The 20,264-nt window shown below is 44.7% G+C and overlaps 2 protein-coding genes across 11 annotated transcripts in view; one reads left to right on the top strand and one right to left on the bottom strand.

Annotated features, from left to right (window-relative positions):
• Positions 1-11,986, top strand: part of NHS (NHS actin remodeling regulator) — a 249,866-nt gene extending 237,880 nt beyond the window's left edge. For both annotated transcript variants that reach the window (XM_090125028.1, XM_090125021.1), the window contains 4 exons: positions 2,084-2,215; positions 3,451-6,402; positions 6,687-6,813; positions 8,099-11,986. In XM_090125028.1, the coding sequence (XP_089981154.1) occupies positions 2,084-2,215; positions 3,451-6,402; positions 6,687-6,813; positions 8,099-8,723 (3,836 nt within the window). In that variant the 3' untranslated portion in view covers positions 8,724-11,986. The remainder of the gene's footprint in view (positions 1-2,083; positions 2,216-3,450; positions 6,403-6,686; positions 6,814-8,098) is intronic.
• Positions 11,987-12,081: 95 nt separating this feature from the next.
• The window catches only part of LOC116230699 (uncharacterized), a 9,348-nt gene continuing 1,165 nt past the window's right edge, over positions 12,082-20,264 (bottom strand). For 3 of the 9 annotated variants that reach the window (XR_016459991.1, XR_016459989.1, XR_016459987.1), the window contains exon 2: positions 16,586-16,904. Coding sequence is in view for 2 of the 9 variants with exons in the window: in XM_090125053.1 (XP_089981179.1) it covers positions 14,243-14,350; positions 16,749-16,907 (267 nt within the window). In the remaining 7 variants the exon portion in view is untranslated. The other 6 variants (XR_016459992.1, XR_016459986.1, XM_090125053.1 and 3 more) reach the window with 5 other exon arrangements.

Raw genomic sequence — 20,264 nt, 5'->3', positions numbered from 1 at the left:
ATCCCTACTGCTCCACCATGTGCCAGGTGGTTCCTCTCGGAGACGGCAGTGTACTCCTGATCCCCCTCTGCCCTGGGCAGTAAAGGTGTCCATGAGCTCTGCGGCCCAGGGAGGTGGCAGCCAGGAGCCACAGCAGGAAGCTGTGGGGGCAGCGTGGGGTCAGGCCACCCGCCAGCAGAGCAGCCTGAATGGGCCGCGTGGTGTAGGCTGGGCACTCCCAATGGCATCCCTGAAGAAGGAAGTAAGCATTGTGGCACGTTTCCACAATGCATTACAGTGACGCTTCTCATATGTAGCACATGGGATCCTCAGTACGAAGGCTTCTCAACATCACTAATGTCACACAATGCAGTGCATAGAAGAAATACAACAGTAGACCAGTGGGACCAATGTTAACTTTTCCAGTAATAGAAATTTTTGCCTAGACTCCACCTGCCATACATTGGAACCAAATTTCCCGATCAGTTTTACAGATCAAGAATGGTATGTAATCTTCTGGATGTTTATGTGTATCATTCTCATTAGCACTAATGGGAATAATTTGTATGCGTCACGGGGAGGATGTACCCTTTTTCACTTTCCTCTTGGAGATGACCCGTGCATCTGGCACACAGAGCATGTTCAGCTAACTCACAATTGCTGGAAGCCCAGCAATGGTTCCGATTGATTTTCATTTCAAAGAGTTTGCTTTCATTTCTCTGTTTTGTTCTTTAAGCTTCTCCCAACCCCAAGAAATGTTCACTTTTAAAAAATGACTGTTGTTGGAGTTTACAGCACTTTCCTTCCATATTAAAGAAAGTTCTTCCTCTCCTTATTTCAGGGGCATTGGTGGTTACAGGACATCTGTCTGAAGCCTCTATTTCACTGTAGTAGATTTCAAGAAGAACTTTTACAAGAAAGTTACTTTTTAACATTTTACATTGTTATGTAGTGTAATATGTATGTGTGCGTCTGTGTATAATTATGTTTTATATAATTATACGCTATTAAAATGGTTTTTATCAGATTTTTTTTTAATTTGTTTTCTTCAATTCGTTTGTTTTTCCTAAGATTACAAACCACTTTACCAGTGATCCCAATGTTAGAGTTTTTTTATGGACCTGGCACATTTTTTCTTTCCCATCCCACACCAACTTCAGAGAGCAGGAGCATACAGCTATGCAAAGAGCCAGTACAGGCGGGTGCAGGCCTTTAGGCAAGCCTCCTTTTAACTTTACGTTGATCACAGTGTAAAGAGCAAAGTGAAAGAGACTTTTCTGTGGTAATACCATGGAAACATAAAGCAAATGAGGAATTCTTGCCTGTTCTGCGTGACCATGGTTATAAATAGATGTGCATGTGAACCTAGGCTCCTAAATCCACATTTAGGACCTTGAGTGTGTGAGCTGATTCCCTGAGCAGACTCCCACATGTCCTGCTGAGTGCAGAGCACTTGGGAAAATCAGACCACGTACTGGTGCACAACAATATCTACTCCCCATTTCTTTTATTATTGGCCACCCCATTTCTTTTATTATTGGCCATGTGGAAAAAAGAAAAGAGTGTTTTCTAAACTTGTATGTGGAGTTGGCCCTCTTTTAGCTGTCTTCTTCCTTTCCAAAATGTTAGCCCCTTTGGCATATTAGTCTCCTAAGAAGCCCTCAGCTACTGCAATGTGACATTAAAATCTAAATTGTTTTCTTAGGCTTAGTTGCTTAAAGTAAAGGCTTTAGTTAGATAGATTACTCCTTTCTGACAAGTTACCTCCATTGTCCCTATGACAGATGGATAAATAGTTATAAGATGTCCTGCTACCAAGAGCTCTCAAATCTACTTTTCTTTCTGATTTTCTTTTCTGCTTTTTTTTTTTTTTTTTTTTCCTTTACTCCTTCTGTTACTTCTGGCAGACCAGGCTGCTGAGGGGGAGCTGGAATTAAATGTAAAACTGTGATACACTGTAATATAATTTACATAAGAGCTACATAAGGGCTCCCTTATGTTTATTCACAGGCTTAATCCAAGCTCACATACTTCCACTGTGTTCCAGCCATGAAATTTTGTTTACTATTTCTAAAGGCTAATGAGACCTATTTATGGGTTGCAGGAGTTGGTTTTGACAGAGAGGCTAGTATACGCTGCTCTCTTGTTCACTCACAATCTGTACTACAGCGGAGACGAAAGTTGAGGAGGAGGAAAACCATCTCTGGCATCCCCAGAAGAGTGCAACAAGAAATAGGTGTAGTATAAATACAACTCTTCCATAGATAGCTTTCTAACCAACTTAAATTGCAGGGTTATTGAGCTGGTAGCGGGCATTCCAAAGAAGCAAAACCCTGAAAGCGTAACTGGTTGTGCAGTTTGGAAATGGTGTGTTTTGTTTTTTTGATTTACTGCGGTCAGCAAAGCTATATTACTCCATATGGCCTTGATATACTGGGGGCCTTACCGAGTAATATAGATGTACATGTTCAACTCTTATTGTGTAAATGTTAATCAGTTGTTGTTTTTTTTCCATTTAATTTTTGTTATAAACCCATAGTTGCGTGCATAAAAAGTAACTAGATTAAGTGAAAGTTTTTTCTTGTCTGAGGGGATCTTAAGGTAAAGAAATGACAGATGTTGCTCAGCAAAGTGATGAGCTGCCACAGCTCACTCAGATATCAGTTGGATATCCGCATTAGAGACAGCTGCTGGTACCCCCACTGAAAGCTTTGCTAAAAGTTCCTTTTCTTTGTCATGCTTGTCCTAAATTCTTTCCCTGCATTCTTTATTACCAAGAATATTTGAAATCAAGTAGCTTACCTCACCTTTTTTTCCAGGTGAATTAGGAGCAACTCTGTTGAGGGCAAATCAAGTGTAAAATTCTTAACCCAAAAAATAAATGAACAGGATCATTATTACTTAATGTTCATCTGCACCTGAAGGTGGCTCTGATACCTCGGTCGGTCGCTCGCTGTGAAATTTAATCGGAAGCATAAAGAATGTGTTTATCATAGGGAATAAGCAACCAGAGAACCTATGAAACAAAGATCCTGTTACTGTGCAAATATTCTTGGTAGGAAAGAAGCAGATAATGGAAGTTCTGAAAAGATATTTAGTTAAAACGGAATTATTTTTAGAAGTTTATGGAGTGCTTTGTCAGGCAGCTACTCCTGAAAACTGCCTGCAGCTACTTGCACTACAGTGACAAAAAACAAGAAGTTAATATTCATCTTAATATTTACCACAGCAAGATCAGCTTTACATGAGATCACATTGCAGAAATAGGAGAACTGATATCACATTGCAGGACTGGGAGAATTTCCCACCTCACTGGGATGAGGTCTGCCTTTTATACATGTTATAGCTGAGTTAGGTTTGGTACAACACTCAGCAAGATTAAATGCAGATATGCTTCTTGGGTTGCTTTGTGGGTCATCTCATGTCAGGACATACGAAGCAGTCTCTCACCCAGCTTTACATGTACCCTAGATTCGGATGAGTCGCCGGTGGCAAGGGAGCGCAATGTGATTGTGCATGCCAACCCGGACTTCTCCAGTGCCAGCAGCCGACGGTCAGGGACCAGGGACTCGGAGTGCCAGACAGAAGAAATCCTTATCGCTGCTCCTTCCCGGCGCCGCATCCGCGCACAGAGGGGGCAGAGTGTGGTCGCCTCCCTCTCACACTCTGCTGGCAACATTTTGGTGCTGGCAGACAACGGGGATGCTGTCTTTGCTGCTGCTGTCAGCAACCGCATCCGCTCACGGAGCCTCCCTCGTGAGGGAGCAAGAGCCAGCGAGGGCGACACAGCTGCTACCACCAAGAGTTCAGCGTATGAAGCGGAGTGCTTCCTAGCCAGCCAGGAGAGGCACCCGAAAAAAGGGAAGGAGGTCCTGAGTAAACAGGGTTCACAAGAGCATCAGCCCCTGGGTTTAACTTGTCCTCAGCACCTGCACAGCCCTGAACACAGTATTGGTGAGAGAGGGAGGTCGCGACTGTCAAGAATGGCAGATTCAGGAAGCTGCGAGATTTCATCCAACTCAGACACTTTTGGGAGCCCCATTCACTCCATCTCCACAGCAGGAGTCCTGCTTAGCAGCCACATGGATCAGAAGGACGATCACCAGTCCTCCAGTGGCAACTGGAGTGGGAGCAGCTCCACGTGTCCCTCTCAGACATCTGAAACCATTCCTCCTGCCGCCTCTCCACCACTGACTGGCTCCTCGCACTGTGATTCCGAGCTGTCCCTCAACACCGCTCCCAACGCCAACGAGGACTCAAGTGTCTTCATCACAGAGCAGTACAGTGACCACACGGACAAGGTCAGAGGCCACAGGGCAAGCTCCTTCACCTCCACTGTGGCAGATCTACTTGATGACCCCAACAACAGCAACACGAGTGACAGTGAGTGGAACTATCTGCACCACCACCATGATGCATCCTGTCGCCAGGACTTCAGCCCTGAGCGCACCAAGGCTGACAGCCTGGGATGCCCAAGCTTCACAAGCATGGGCACATATGACAGCTTCCTAGAGAAAAGCCCCTCTGACAAGGCAGACACTAGCTCACACTTTTCCGTGGATACTGAAGGATACTATACCTCCATGCACTTTGACTGCGGTCTCAAGGGCAGCAAGAGCTATATTTGCAACTATGCAGCTGCAGGCTCCGAGAGCGGCCAGATGGCAAGTGTGACCTCCAGCCTGGCCGATTGCACCTGGCAGGAATGCATCGGTCACAGGAGGCAGGGACGGCAGGGCATCTCTCTGAAGAAACCAAAGGCAAAGCCAGCTCCACCAAAACGCAGCTCATCTTTAAGGAAATCTGAGGGCAGCATGGATCTTCCCGAGAAGAAAGAACCAAAGATTAGCAGTGGGCAGCACACATCGCACACTGCCAGGGAAATGAAGCTGCCACTTGAGTTTTCCAACACACCTTCCAGAGCAGAGGCCTCTAGCCTGCCACCCAAACCTGAGCTGCCCTGGGTGAGCCAGAGCGATGGCAGCATGAAGGACGCTCAGTTCGATACAGCTGACATGCCGTCCTTCAAAGATGAAGGTGCTGAACAACCTCACTATGCAGACCTCTGGCTCCTGAACGACTTGAAATCTGGTGATCCTTACAGGTCTTTGTCTAATTCGAGCACAGCTACGGGTACCACAGTCATAGAGTGCATCAAGTCACCAGAAAGCTCGGAGTCCCAGACATCCCAGTCCGGGTCACGGGCCACCACTCCATCCCTGCCTTCCGTTGACAGCGAGTTCAAACTGGCATCCCCAGAGAAGCTGGCGGGGCTGGCCTCGCCCTCCAGTGGGTACTCCAGCCAGTCAGAGACACCGACCTCTTCCTTCCCGACCGCTTTCTTCTCTGGACCGCTGTCCCCAGGGGGCAGCAAGAGGAAGCCAAAAGTACCCGAGAGGAAGTCCTCACTCCAGCAGCCGCTCACTAAGGATGGCACCATGTCTGCAAGCAAAGACCTCGAACTCCCAATTATACCTCCGACCCATCTCGACCTAAGTGCTCTTCACAGCGTCTTGAATAAACCGTTTGCTCACCGGCACCAGCTGCACGCCTTCAATCCCAGCAAGCAGAGCGCGGTGGGGGAAGCCCTCAGCCCCAGCCATCCCTCTGCCCTCGCCATCACCCCCTCCGTCCTCAAGTCCGTGCACCTCAGGGCCATCAACAGGCCTGAAGAAGTGAAGCAGAAGGGTAGTATCCCCGACCTGCTCTGCATCCAAGAGCCCACGCTGGTGGCTGGTGATGTTTCACCAGGGAAAATGAGGCCACTCCTAGCCAAGAAGCCAGTATCACGGCAGTACTCCACTGAGGAGGCCATCATGTCGTATATCGACTCCTCCCCAGCAGAAACGGGGCCTGGGAAGCCATCTTTAGAAAAAAGCTCCTCTTTCAGTGGACAGATTAATTGTGAGCAGGAAATTGTACCTTCAGCAAGTGTGGCTCTGGTTGAAATGAAAACTGTGAAGGACCAAATAACCCCAGCCGCTGAGCATTTGCCAGACAGTGCTCTAAATCAGACTTGTGCAGTTTCTACAGAAGGATTTCAGAAAGGCTCAGCTCTCCTCACAGGTGATCATGAAGCAGAGAATGCAAACAGGGGAGCAGAACCGGAGAGCCGTCTCGAGCATGCGCAAGTCCAGCCTGAGCTCTGTGTCAGTGGGCAGCAGCTGGAGCTCAGCATGGCAGGTGACGGCCCCGCTCAGGCAGAGGGAGCAGATGTCAGTGATCAGCTTAAGCACCAACTCGATTTAAGCCACCACGTGCCTGGAAATAGCAGCTACGAATCAGAGACAGCAGCAGTAAACTTGCTCAGTGAAGCCAGTTGCAAGCAGGAGAACATCACATCAGGTATTCCTACCAGAAGTGCCTCTGGTACCAGCAGGGCAGACGAGACAGCCGGTGGAACAGAAGAGCCATCACTGAAAGGTCAGTTGGGTCCTCTTTTCTGTGCTGCAGTTCGTTCTGCAGTGGGGGGTGTCACTGACATCAGGACTGTGGCCCTGGAGGTGTCACACAGCATGGCATGCCTCAGTTAGCCCTCCTGGGCTAACTCCTGACAGCACAGCAACCACTCAGAGATTAGAGGGTGAGGTCTGTATGGCCAGCATTGGCCACTTGTTTACACATTGAGCTTATGCCTTGCACTAGCAGTGCTGTTTAAAAATACAGCAGTGGTCTGACTCTAACCATGATTTCTGTACTTATCTCAGAGTCTTCTCCAAGCGACGACTCCATCATGTCCCCACTGAGTGAAGACTCTCAGGCTGAAGCTGAGGACGTTTTTGTGTCTCCCAACAAACCTCGTACTACTGAGGACCTGTTTGCAGTCATTCATAGGTAAGCTAAAGCTAACCTTGCAACTATGAACCATAAAAGCCAGACATCCTTTCCCCAGCTGCATTGTCATCCACTGCAGAATAATTATCTGACAGTTGAGCCCTGTCTTGACCCCATTCATAGCTGTTGTGGTGGTATGACCAAGGCATGCAGAAATATCCCAGCCAGCACTGATGCTGGATGTCATGAAGTCTCACTGGTGCCTGGCCTTGCAAGTATGAGGATGAGTTAACTCTCCTCAGATTGGATCAAATTTGTAATAATTGGCATATGGTACAGTGATCATAATATAGACTTCACCTAGAAGTTCAGTCACTCAGGCCTTTGGAGAAAGCAGATAATGGTGGAGGTGTCCCTCGCCACCAAAGCTTTGCCATCCAGTTGTGTTTCTGGACTGAGTCCCACTTAGAGCTTGCTGTTGCTTGATTTTATAGGCAGTATTTCACATGCCATTATGCTTCCATGTTCTCTAAAGTCATCACATTCTGGCAACACAGTGCTTGGGCACTGATGAGTCTGCTGGGCAAATGTTCATTTCACAGTGCCAAAAAGGAGGAGTGATAAAGTAGTAAGGGTTATACATCTTACATATTATGACTGTTTACATATTATAGCTGTTTGTCTTATAAAATGACGTTTGTGGTGCTAACCATATTAGCAGGGGTCAGGAGTAGCAGGTGCTGGTCACAGGTGTGCATTGTGAGTATCGTTATGGCATGTGTGGGATGCTTTACAAATAAGATCAGGCTGCTGACAAACGCCTAACAAATGTCTGCTGTCAGATGTCTAGCAAACACGTCTCCAAAGAAAACTCCCCACACTGGTTTCTGCATGCTGCCCACCAGCTCTATTCTTATAAATGAGTTGCCATACCAAGAATGAAGAGGAGGCATCTCCTCAAATTTAGAGTATTTTGCATTCAGTTTAAATTTCCAATCACAGCTGAAGTTAAACATTTCTAATAATGAACAGATTATGATGATTATTTGGCTATCCTGAGACTCTGTAGGCATCACTGTCTTTATAAAGAGCAGGTTGTGCATGAATTGTTTTAAAAGAGCCAGGTAAGATTCAGAGAGACTGTGCCACAGTGCCTCATTCCTTGCATGAGAGCTATTATGCTTTTAAGTACTGTCAGTCACTGACAGCCTCTGATATTTGTCAGAGGGATTAAGAGAGACCATGTTCATTTGAAAACACAGTGAATCCGTATAACTCCAGACTAGTGGGAAACGTTGTTCTACAAAGACAGCATATGAAAGAGTGTTTCTTTGTATTTTTACAGATCAAAAAGGAAAGTTCTTGGGAGAAAGGACTCCGGAGATCTGTCTGTAAGGAACAGACTGAGAGCTTCCTCTGGAACTAGCAGCCAGCTTCCCACCAGCAGCACTCTGCCCACCAGCAGCACATCACCCGCTAGCAGCGCAGGTGCTCCCATGAGCAGTCAGAGGTCCCCTGGGCTGATATACAGGAATGCCAAAAAATCCAACACATCTAACGAGGAGTTTAAACTACTGCTCCTTAAAAAAGGCAGTCGGTCTGACTCTAGCTACAGGATGTCCGCCACAGAAATCCTGAAAAGCCCTATTCTGCCCAAGTCTCCCGGAGAGCTGACAACGGATGCTTCTCAAAGCCAGGACGAGTGTCCCTCAGTGACAAGCCCTGATGCATCATCCCCGCTGTCCCCCTGCTCACCGAGGGTCAACGCAGAAGGTTTCTCCTCCAAGAGCTTTCCCATGTCAGCATCTTCACGAGTGGGGCGCTCACGGGCACCGCCAGCTGCCAGCAGCAGCAGGTACAGCGTGCGCTGCCGGCTGTATAACACGCCGATGCAGGCCATCTCAGAGGGGGAGACCGAGAACTCCGACGGCAGCCCGCATGATGACCGCTCTTCTCAGAGCTCAACGTAGGCTCCAGGGACTGCCGACACCATGTGAGCTGAGCGAGGATGTGAATAGAAGAGGCCAATGCTGTAGCAGTCAAAACAATAATTGCAGGGCAATATCAACGCTTAAATGTGCTTGTGTTCATAGGACGCTGGGGAAACAGAGGACTACAGCTGTAGCTATTTATGACCTTATTTTCTGAAAGTAGAAAGATAGGCTATGTCTGTTCTGTTTTCCTTTAGCATCATTTGGTTTATCCCACTCATTTCTGTTGTCACTGTATATTTCACGGCTATACACTTTTCATAGAGTTCAAAGTGACTTTTTGTGTTGCTTTTTTTTTTCCAGAAGCTGCCCATCTAGAAACAAATCCCTCACTGTAGTGCTTCCCTAGGAAGAAAAATAAAAAAGCAAATGCTCTCGAGGATTGGTATTTTTCTACACAAAAATGAGCTGAAACAAAATTTAGAAGAAATTAACAGAACATATGTAAATACCATATTTTTGATAAAAGTTTGTAAATAGAACTATCAAAGAGTGGACATGTGGCAAACAATTTCCTGCATAACGGCTTTGTTTATAGAAGACAAAAGGAATCAAATGTAATAACTGTATTCTGTGAATACCATTTTCATATCAAACATAAGTTCACGTGGCCATCAATAACCACTTTTGGTGCCATAAGCCTCAAAGAAGACATTTAGCAGTCAAAAGGAATTCTCCACTTCAGATACGAATTACCAGCTGACCGAGATCGGATTGAAGTAACCATTTGTCTTTCTAGCATAGCCCCAACAAGCTAACTGAGAAGTGCAGCTGTGAGTTTTAGCGCAACCATTGGTTGGGAAGACAGGCGTGCTTCTGACGGAACAAAGTCATTCCTAACACAAAGCCCCAAATGGTCCCATGTGAGGGTGCCCCCGGGTCTTCGTGCTAACAGGGATTGATTAGCAAGAATAGACACGAGGAAATAGTACTTAGTTTCATATTCCTATTAGGCTATTGGGATACATAACACAGTCATAACCTGGTAACGATAATCTTTAAACATGATTAGTTTCTGGTTCTTAAGGGAAACAAGTAAACGATAAGCATGCAACAAGCGCTTTCAATTTATCAGTAAATATCTGCAATGAGTTTTCAGTGAAGCTTTCTCTTTGTGCTGATGAGATTCATGCTACCTAAATATTTACCAAAATGACACTGTGAAAATGTAGCTGGGAAATAGGTATGTGTATGCATTATTTATATTCACTGCGAAACTGCAAAGGGGAAAGCTCTGGTTTCTTGTGCCAGCCACAGACGTTTGGGTTTCGTCTGGGTTCACCAGAAGCGTGCACCAGGGTGGGGGATTGGGACGGGCTGGGAGAGGAGACAAATCGAAGCAACTGCTTTGATACATATGAAGGCAGGGAAATAAAAGCTTAATTACTTGAAGTTACTTGAATTTTCTTGTCTTAAAACTGAAAGGATGCATACTTTTAAGCTCAGCCCACACGTTGCTTTATACTTTTAATTTTTAAATGAAATACAACCAGTTGTCGGTCTGATTCTCCTTTGGGCCACCACTGTTTTCACAGCATAGTCCAAAAGGCCCTCATTGTCCAAGATTGGTGCAGTTGGTGTCGATTGCTGTAGGATATGCTTTGGAGTAGAGGAATAGAAGGGATGTTAGCGCAGAGAAATAGTGCAAGAAGAAAGGTGGTACGCAGTAGGACAGATTGAACGGGACAGCAGAAAGAGCATACTTAGATCCTAACGAAATCAACTCAAAGCTGGCTTTAAGCATAAGTAAATGATAGGGAAGTGGGATGTGTGAAATGGGTTTTTCCTTTTTTTTTGCATTTAATCATGTAAAGCATAAAGCCGAAGAGTTTTAAAAGTGGGCAGATTGTGTTTTGAAGAGGAAGGTTCTTATGATTTTAAAAGAGTTTGAGCAAGTCGGAGGGGTTTAACAAATCCTCGGAGATATTTCCAATAAGTGTATTTCCAATACACTACAAAATATGTAATTCAGGGTATCCTACAGTCTTCCTGTGTCGTCTGCTTGTGTGCAGTATGCGAGGTGGAATTACTATGCATGTGGTATGTGTCAACACCCATAGAGCGGTGTAAATCAGAGTAAATCAGCTAAAAGGCTTCAAAATCGGGAAGTCTGAGTTTTAATAAGGGCAGGTGGAGCAAGGTTTTGGAAATAAATGGCTAGTCTTATTAGTAGCTTAGTTAAGAAAAGGAGCTGAAACACAAGTAAATGAGTGAACGTTCTATGGAATTGCTTAGTGTATTACAAAACACTTTCTGGAAGACATGCAGAAGCTTAGATATTCGGAGAAAATAGTTAAGTTTGTCATCTTGAGTCATTTTCCATAGAAGTATTCCCCGGAGCACTTTTATAAACGTTTGTCCTAAAAGGCATTACATATGTTTAAAGAATTGTTCAAAACTGTCAAGAGAATACAGCTGAATTGCCATTGGTGACAGCACTTTTTGTTACCAATCAACAATTTCATAGATGTCATTTATCAATATATAGACACTAAAAACAACTTGAATTGTGAGGCAGTACTTCACACAGAGAATGGTCAGAGAACAATAACACCAGAGGACAAGCTGTCGAGGGGAACATCGTTTATCTTGAAACAGAGTACAGCACATGCATTAGGCAACCAGTGAAGCATCATTCCAACCCGGGTTCTGTTGTTTGCACTGATGTTAAGGAAGTTACACAGCTGTAAGTTCTGAAAAGTAAATGTCCCCTTTTTTTTTTTTTTTTTTTTTTTTTTTTTTTTCTTGTGGCAGCATAGAGGAGATGGGCTAGTTGTAGCAAATAAAGCATATATGTGCTTTTGCCAAAGGTCAGTGATTGAGTGCATTTGCTGCAGTGGTGGCAGATATAGAGAAATACTGTAGGTTAAGACTTAAAGAATTTTAAAAAAATTAAGAAGGTTACAGTGTAACTATTTTGGTACTAGCACCAGTTCATGCTGGCAGAAAAGACAATGGTTTATGGACTTGCATCCATTTTGTATTTTTGTAATATTTGTAAATATGAACTTTTTAAATTGTTGCAAAGATGGTTTCTTTTGTAAAATGTTTTCAAAGTTTACATTAAATCCAAGCCTTTGTATATTTTAGAGCTGTGCAACACTTTAAGTCTTGTATTTATTTTTAGTAAAAACGGTGACAGTTTCATTGTGAACCCCTCTCAAAAAATGTGTCGGAAAAGTTTGATTACCTAGAAAGTGTGTATAGAAACTGCAAATAAACGTGACTGCAATTAAATCACACTTTCCCTTTGCTTGTCATGAAATGTGAACTCTAATCTACTCAACAAGAAGTACGGTATTACCAAAAGTAAGTCTCAGGGCATTAAACATTGCAAACTATTTAATCTTTGTTTTCCCTTAAACTTAAGTCAGTTTGGTTCCTGGAAGATTGAGAAGACTGGGCCTGGAAGCTAGGTTCTCTAAATGTTCTAAAATTGCATGCCTGCAAGTGAAGGGGAAGGGAAGAAGCTTTTGTTTCATCTGTCATTCTGTCAGCTTTTCAACTCTGTACATGAGTTCTTAAAAAATATGCATGTGGAAAGAAAAGCTGAAAGACAGAGAGTTCTAGTGCCTTAGTGTAGCAAAAATCAGCCTTGGGGAATGCAGCTGAGTTATCTGAAATCATGCCAAGATATGAAGATTTCCCCATGGGTGTGGTACTAGAGTAGTCTCCCAGTGGGAATCAGTTTACGTAAGATCTGCTTTAACCAGATGGTCAAGTATTAAATGGTTACGTAGATCATCAGCTGATGTATTATACACCTCTTCCAATCCAGAAATACAGATAAGCAAGAACTGTAGGAAGAAGTTAACCCACAGAGGCAGGCACAATCTGCTTGCTGCATACTTGTCTATTTTTTTATGCTCAGTGAGAAGAAAATTAAACATTAGACTTCATAAAATATACCCAGGTTTTTTTTTAATGGTATGTGAAGTCAGTGACTTTTGTCTTTGCAAAGTCCAGGCTTCGGCATGTACCACTGGATATGTGTACAAAGCATAACAGTCAAACCCATCCAGTGATAATACAAACAAGATACTATAAGCACTATCACTGCATACACAAGCTCTTCTCAGGTTGCACTGTCTGGCTCAGCAAAGCATCCTATCATGCTATCCAGGGAATGTGCGTGGGAAGACCAAGGAGTGTGAAAGGGTTGTTTTTTTGTTTCTAAGATAAAAAGAACATGGGTGTTATAACATATGTGCTGCATCAAAAATATTGGTACTTTCTCTGTAGGGTGCAATTCAAATACACACGTATGTACCCCCCACAACAAAGCTACCTCCAGGCTTTATCTGTGGTATTTACAGAAGCTTGGCAATTCAGCCCAGATACTGAGTCAAATGGGATTCTGTTTGAACTAGCAAACATGAAGAATGTCTTCATTTCCACATCCACCACACAAGTCTTGTTTCAGAAAAGGGACAAACGTAAGAATTCTTTTCAAGTAGTGATGTTAGTACTCTTGGGAGTACCTCTGGTGCTTTCATCTGCTGCTCTATGTAACACTTACATATCTGGGAAACAAAGTACTTCCCCAATGGTCTGGTCACTGGATTACAGCCATCCATCTCATTTTGCCTCTTCTTGGCAACCTGGCTCTTCAATGTACCCAGAGCAGCACTATATGTGGAGGAAGCAGCACAGGAGAAGCACTGGGGTGGTGCCAGGCTGCTTTTCCCATCCCTGCAGTGTGTGGGGCTGGATTTCCACTACTCACACAGGCTTCTACCACTGTGGTATTTTAGTAAAGGGAAGCAATAGCCACAACTGCTGTTTTAGTACCAGTTTCAAATTCAGCCTGTGAGAGTGCATCTTGGCAATGAGGAACAATCCCATTATCCCATTACCAAATCTCCAAGACCATCCCTTTCCAAGAGCCCGTTGTACAGAAGCTGGATGACAATCATTAAGACCAAGAGATATGCACACAATTGCATGCCTGCACTGGGGCAGTGATAGCATCATGGGTGGAGACACTTAAAAAGATGACAGCACTTTCAGGACTGGGCAGCCACTCACATAGGTGTTTTGGAGCTTTTATGTGGCTTCCAATAAGCACATACTTTCTGGATCATAGGTATGTCAGGCATCCCCAGTTAGCAGTTTACACTTGTTTAGTTTTATAAATTTGATCTCCTAAGTGCTATGCTGTTAGTTCTGCCACTTATTGGAGTTGGAGCCTTCTCTTGACCTGACGATCCTCCTAACTAGGTAGCTCCTGGGGAACAGGGCACCAAGAGCTGGCAGCAAGCTTAGCACTGATTTCCATTAAGCTATTTGAATTGCAATAATTACATTTCACTCCTTTAATTCTTTACTTGGTGACAGAAGCATGTATTAGGTGTTCTGATTTCTGGATTAAAGTTAGGCTGACCAGTTGTCCACCCAGCTCATCCCCGTTGTGTTTTTAAGTACCAGCTTGACAGCATTCCCCTGAAATTTTTTTAGTGCCCAATGTTATTGGTCATAAGGATTCTTCAGCACTTCTCTTAATTTCTGAAATGCAAGTTATCCAGCTCCACTGACTGAAGACATTTGCCTTTAATTACTTCATTATGAATGGATAAGGTTTCACAACATATCATCTGAAGAGACTCCTGAAAGAGAAAATAGAGGAAATGAATCCACATCCTCCAACATAGGCTCACGGTCGGGATGACAAAACAGGTAAACAGCTAAACACAATCTTTCCCACTCAAGTATTTGGACTGCCATTTAAAATTACCCAGAGTTGGAAAATCAGAAGACCACTATGAGCATTAAAGCAAATTTATCCTATAAAAGGTACAGGAAAGAAAGTTTTCTGATTTTTTCCAAGATGAATTAAAAGGATATGCAAAAGAGTAATATTACTGAAAACATTATGAGTAGGTAGCTCTACATACTTTTTTTTTTTTAAAAATCAGAACGTTATCCAGATAGTACACAACTACTTCTCACTATTGCTATTTCAAAATACAGTTACAAATCATAAACCATTCCTGTCAGGAAATAACTGCTCCTACGGCTCCCTTTATATTTACTGTGGGGTCAGAGGAGAGGCAGGAACTGCTCCCTCAGTCCCGAGAGAAGATAATAAAGCCCATGGAAATACCATATCTCAGCAAGTTACTTAATGGAACACAAAAACTGGCCTCCTTGGCAATGGCAACTAAACAGTTAAGAGAAGCCTTGTTTTATAGTAATGGTTTTGCAATATTTAGTATGAGGCTATTTCTCTTTTATTTTTCTCAAATAAACATGATGTCTACAAAAAAATCAATCACCCAATGAGTTTCCTGTGGAAATTCACACTGAGAGAGAAAATTATGCAAGTAACATGACTGAACCTGTGGCTTGGCCACTTTGTTAACCAGTCACAGTGAATCTGGGGCAGGTGGCTTAGATCTATTATAAGCCCCCAGTGCCGGAAAAAGAAATCATCAGATAAAAGCATTTCCATAAGTAAATGACATTCAAAATCTGTAGGAGTGTAGCATTCAGCTACTGAATGATCAAGTTTATTAATATATTTAAAAGGCTGGCACAGGACTATGTTGTTATTACTTGTATTTAGTGTTCATCCTTTAATGTCTTCCTTTTAAAAGGATCTCCTTTGGGTGTTCTTTAAAAGCTTACTGGGCAGCAGATGGACAGCCCTTACATAAATTCTTCACTTGAAAGTAATGAAAACAAATGGTTTTATTACCACATAAGAATGTCACGTCCTCAAAAAAGGATCATCTAGAATCTTTTCTTGGGCTTCAAGCTTCCACTGTTTTATTGGTTCTGGCAGATAATTTAAAGGCAGATCCAAAGCAAAGTGAATGAAATATAGACCATACCCTATAAGTACTGATGCCAAACCACAATATCCTAATTCTATGATCTGTTTCTGTACATTTCACTTTGCCAAGGCAGCTGAACCATCAAACAAAACCTGATCATGCAAATTTAGGCTGTAATTCCTGTTACTTTCGTAAACTCAAAGCACAAAACAAATTCTGAGATCTATGAAGACCAGTGTGTAATCAGACCTAGTTCTGAGCCTTGCTCATCATCTGAAATATCCAACAATAAAAAATACCAAGTTTCAAACCTGAAAAGAGAATCTTTCACAAATAAATAAAGATAAATTTAAGAGTTACTGGATTCAATAAAATCAAAATCTAAGTAACAGAAAATATGGCCAACAAATTAATTCCAGTAAAGATCTTATGGAAACAGATCCAGGAAAAATAAATGCTTTGTAGATCAAGTTTTCTCACTCAAATGTATTATTAGCTGTCTCCTTTCCCTGTAACAACATCCTGACTACCTCCACTTCCTTGAGTTTTCTTTTCACATCTCTCCTTCCTTCTACCTGATCAGTAAGCCACTGAAATGATATCCGTAGAAATACAGAGGAATGTCTATCACTTTATAACATCAAAACTTTCTGAAACAGCATAGTGTAACTCAAAACTGAAATTTCATGGCCTCTAGCGTACTGGATAATTCCTTTTAATATGGCTTCACTTCCTAAAGATTGGACTCCCCTTACCCCTTTCTCAAATCTCTCTCTTGTAAGCTCTTCCAAATACCAGTGCCCCGCAAGAGTACAGAAATCAAATATCTGTACAAACTTTTTCAATCTTTACCTTCAATCTCAACATTTCTTTATCCTTATCCTGATTACTTCCTCTCCACAGCAGTATCCCCTATCCTTGACCCTGGTTCCTTTACTTCTTAGTCTGTGTTTTTGTTCCCCATTCAGCTGCTGTGGTCTTCCAAGATCTACTTATTCCAAAATCATTACTTTCAGGGACTGCTTCCTGGGCAAATTGCAAATTCTTGCCCTATCATTTAAAAAAAAAAAAAAAAAAAAAAAAAAAAAAAGTTTATGTAGAAAAAAATATAGAGAAAATAAAAAACTATTCTGAAAACAGATGGGCTCCCTGTTACTTATGCATTCTACCCTCAACTCAAGTTTTTTGGGATAATGAAGCTCTTAGCTTAATCAGTGCACTTCCACACCTGCAGTTTAAGAGTGCACTTCCAGACCTGCAGTTTAAGTGAAAAGAAGCAGCAGCAAACACCGACATGTTCTGATGAAGAGTCAGTTGCATAAGAAACTGGATGTACCACACTGATGTCATTCAAGATGGAGCTTGTAGATGCTTGTCTTCCACACTGCTAGCAGTATCAAAGAGAGAAAAGCTTGTTCACTAATCCTTCATGTTCTCTTCAAACACTTATGAAGAAATAAGACAAACTCTATAAGCATTCCTTTTACACATATGTAATTCTTACACATGTTTTCTCACAGATTAGCTGTCTGATATACATATAGGTCACTTCAAAAGTAATGCCTCTGTTGCCTATCGTAGGCGTGGCGACCTGGTTCGGGAACGGCACGGCGACCAATCCCAGGTCGCTCGGTCCATCGGCTCGCTGACACCAATGTGGTGGACGGCAAATGGCGTTTATTGGCGGGAAAAACAGCCTTATATAACCTGGGCACTGAATGCTATTGGCTATCGGGAGGGGGACCCTGTCTTCCCGTACAACGCGATATCTTCCGGGCGCCAGACCCTCACTACCACATATCCCCCCTCCCTATGCACAATTAAATTAGGTAAAATATAACAATATATAACAATCTTCAATAGAAAACTCAAATAGAAAACATAAGGTGCTCTGAACAAGAACATTCTTATAACAGTTGTTGGTGCTCTACCAACATGATGTTAATCGGAAGAAAAAAGCGGATGGGCTGTGGCCTCAGGTGCACTCCCCATGGATGCGCCAGGTGAGCTGGATGTCCTCGAAGAGCCTCACCAGGTAGGCCTCGCTCGCCTACAGCTGGGCTCTGGAAGCGCAGGTCGGTCTTGAAGTCCTGCGTGATCTCGCACACCAGGCGCTGGAAGGGCAGCTTGCGGATCAGCAGCTCCATGGATTTCCGGTAGCGGCGGATCTTGTGCAGCACCACCGTGCCGGGCTGGTCACGCCACCTGTGGCCAGCACGCTCTTGTGGGCCACCTTGGTGGCAACCGGGCCTTTCACTTCCGCAGGCAGGGTCAAGGAGTCGACTGCTGCCTGGAGGCAATTTACAAATTGTGTAAAGCTCTCACTTCCATTTTGTCTTATGGTGGACCATGGCAATGGCTTACCAATAACTTTAGAGGCTGTGCAAATAGCATCCCTGGCTGCACAAGTAGTTGTCATAACTTCATGGGCCTGGAGGCCCAGGGCCTGTGCTTGGGGGGTAATCATTGTTGGGTCTGTACCCATCAGCCGCTGCAGGCTGGAACCATGTAGTGGGTGATCCGCCCCAGTTACTTGAGCTAGTTGTCTTGCACAGTTATCTTCCCATTCTTGTTTAAAAACAATCATCCCTGCTCCGTCAAAAATTAGTCTACAGGTTTGTTTTATGTCAAATGGGAGCATATCGTCTCCCCCAAAAACACCATCTATAAGGGTGGAGACCATAGCTGAGTTAAGCCCTTTATCTGCAATTGCCTTAACAATTGCTTGTATATCCCTAGGGTTTATCGGCGAGTGGACCCTCTGTCCCTCATCCATCACCCGGACTGGGAACACTAGTGTGGCCGATGGGGCCCAGTCAGCACATGCAATCTTTATTTTTATCCAGTCTGTAAGGGGGATTTCTCCCCCTCACGGTTTCTCTTTAATTTGGATGGGACTATTTCGGCTCTTAACTCTGTTCGTATTCATTCCCTCCTCCTCCGAGTTTAAGTCAATCGCGAACCACTCGTCGCAGCCAGTGTCTGATCCGGAGTCAGAGCCCGACTGAGCGGCCACTTCCGGTTTCTCGTACCTTTTTGTTAGGCTCCGGCCCCACCCGCCTCCCTTGCGGGCAGGCCGTTCCCTCCCTCTTGGTTCGTCCCGCCCTCTGCCCAGCGGGATGTTCGCCCCACAGTGGCATTTCTTCAGACGGCCGCTCTGATTGGCTTTCCACCTTCACTCACGCTCCCCTCACCTTCCCGGTCGCTCCCACCGCCTTTATCTAACACCTCCTCGATGTTCCCGCCAAGGGCGCCTTCCCCCCGCCCTCCCTCTCCTGGCTCGGCGCCATCTTGGGGCGCATAGGGGGGCGGTCGAGCCCAAATTTCCTCGGGCTCCGATTTCTCCGCGGCAGCCCTGGCCTCCTCGATTAACCCACCCCAGAAGGATTTAGCACGTTTCTGTCCCTCCGTGGGCGGGTCGGGGTTCGATTGAGAGGACACGTCATCGTCAGAGGGGTGCAAACTCCGCGTGGCCGCCCCGACTCCCAGTCCCGGGGCGGCCAACAAACGGCTCTCTGCCGCCCTCCAGCTCTCCCGCTCCCGCATGGCCCTGCGCAGGGCCCGCGCGACTCTCCCCCACGACTCTAGGCTTCTCCCACAGCCCGAGGACATCGTCTCCTCAGTTAACGCTTTAGTGCGCTTATCCCACACTTCGGGGTGGAGAATATCCACCGGCTGGTCAATGACCCCAATTCGCAAAAGCCTCGCAATAGCGAGAATAAAATCTTTGGGCTTACAATCGATACCCCACTGCTTATCTAACTGCAATACGACCTTCACAAGGACTTCCATCCTCCTTGTTGGTCCGGGAGCGTCCTCCCCGCCGGGCTGGTCCTGCCGCTCCGGCCGCCGTTCACCCGTCCAGGCGACAATCCCGGGTTTCGGCACCACTTGTTGCCTATCGTAGGCGTGGCGACCTGGTTCGGGAACGGCACGGCGACCAATCCCAGGTCGCTCGGTCCATCGGCTCGCTGACACCAATGTGGTGGACAGCAAATGGCGTTTATTGGCGGGAAAAACAGCCTTATATAACCTGGGCACTGAACGCTATTGGCTATCGGGAGGGGGACCCTGTCTTCCCGTACAACGCGATATCTTCCGGGCGCCAGACCCTCACTACCACATGCCTCCCATTTATTTCCCTGGAAACTACAGCAGATACTAAGTCCACAATAACACTATTTGATTGAGCAAATTCTCAGCTACGAAATGCTCCTTGTCACCACCATCACCTATGCATTTTTGCCAGCGATGAACAAGAGTCTGCATGCCGTGCTCATAACAATTCGCACCAGCAAAGATGACCCACTGCCACCACCACTGAAATGCACCACCCACACTTCATTGTGCTCACATCCACTTGTTGGGTCTCTGTCAACATTCAGCAAGCATTGATGAATGTCAACAGGTGCCATTATTCCACATGGCGGAATTCATTTACACTCTTGTGCTTCATCTGCACTTTCATATCCATTCCAGGCTCCCCAGCTGCTGCCACCTACACGTATTTGCCCACAAGGCCACAGTCCTGTGGTAGCTGCTGTCAGAATCCATTCCCCCTCCCACTAATGCTTCAGGGAGAACTGGCTGAAACTTCCCACCATAGCCTCATCCTTACAGAAACTCCTGGCTTCATCTACTGCCTGGGTAACCTGCCCAACCATCACTAGTGTTCCAGTTCTTGCATTCACACTCACACACACAAAAACACTGCCCTTCACTCCATGGAAGAATTTATTATGAG

The sequence above is a fragment of the Phasianus colchicus genome, chromosome 1, assembly GCF_987193195.1.
Source record: "Phasianus colchicus chromosome 1, bPhaCol1.hap1.1, whole genome shotgun sequence".
NCBI lineage: Eukaryota > Metazoa > Chordata > Aves > Galliformes > Phasianidae > Phasianus > Phasianus colchicus.
Note: the sequence above shows the minus strand (reverse complement) of the source record. Positions and strands in the feature narration are given on the sequence as shown.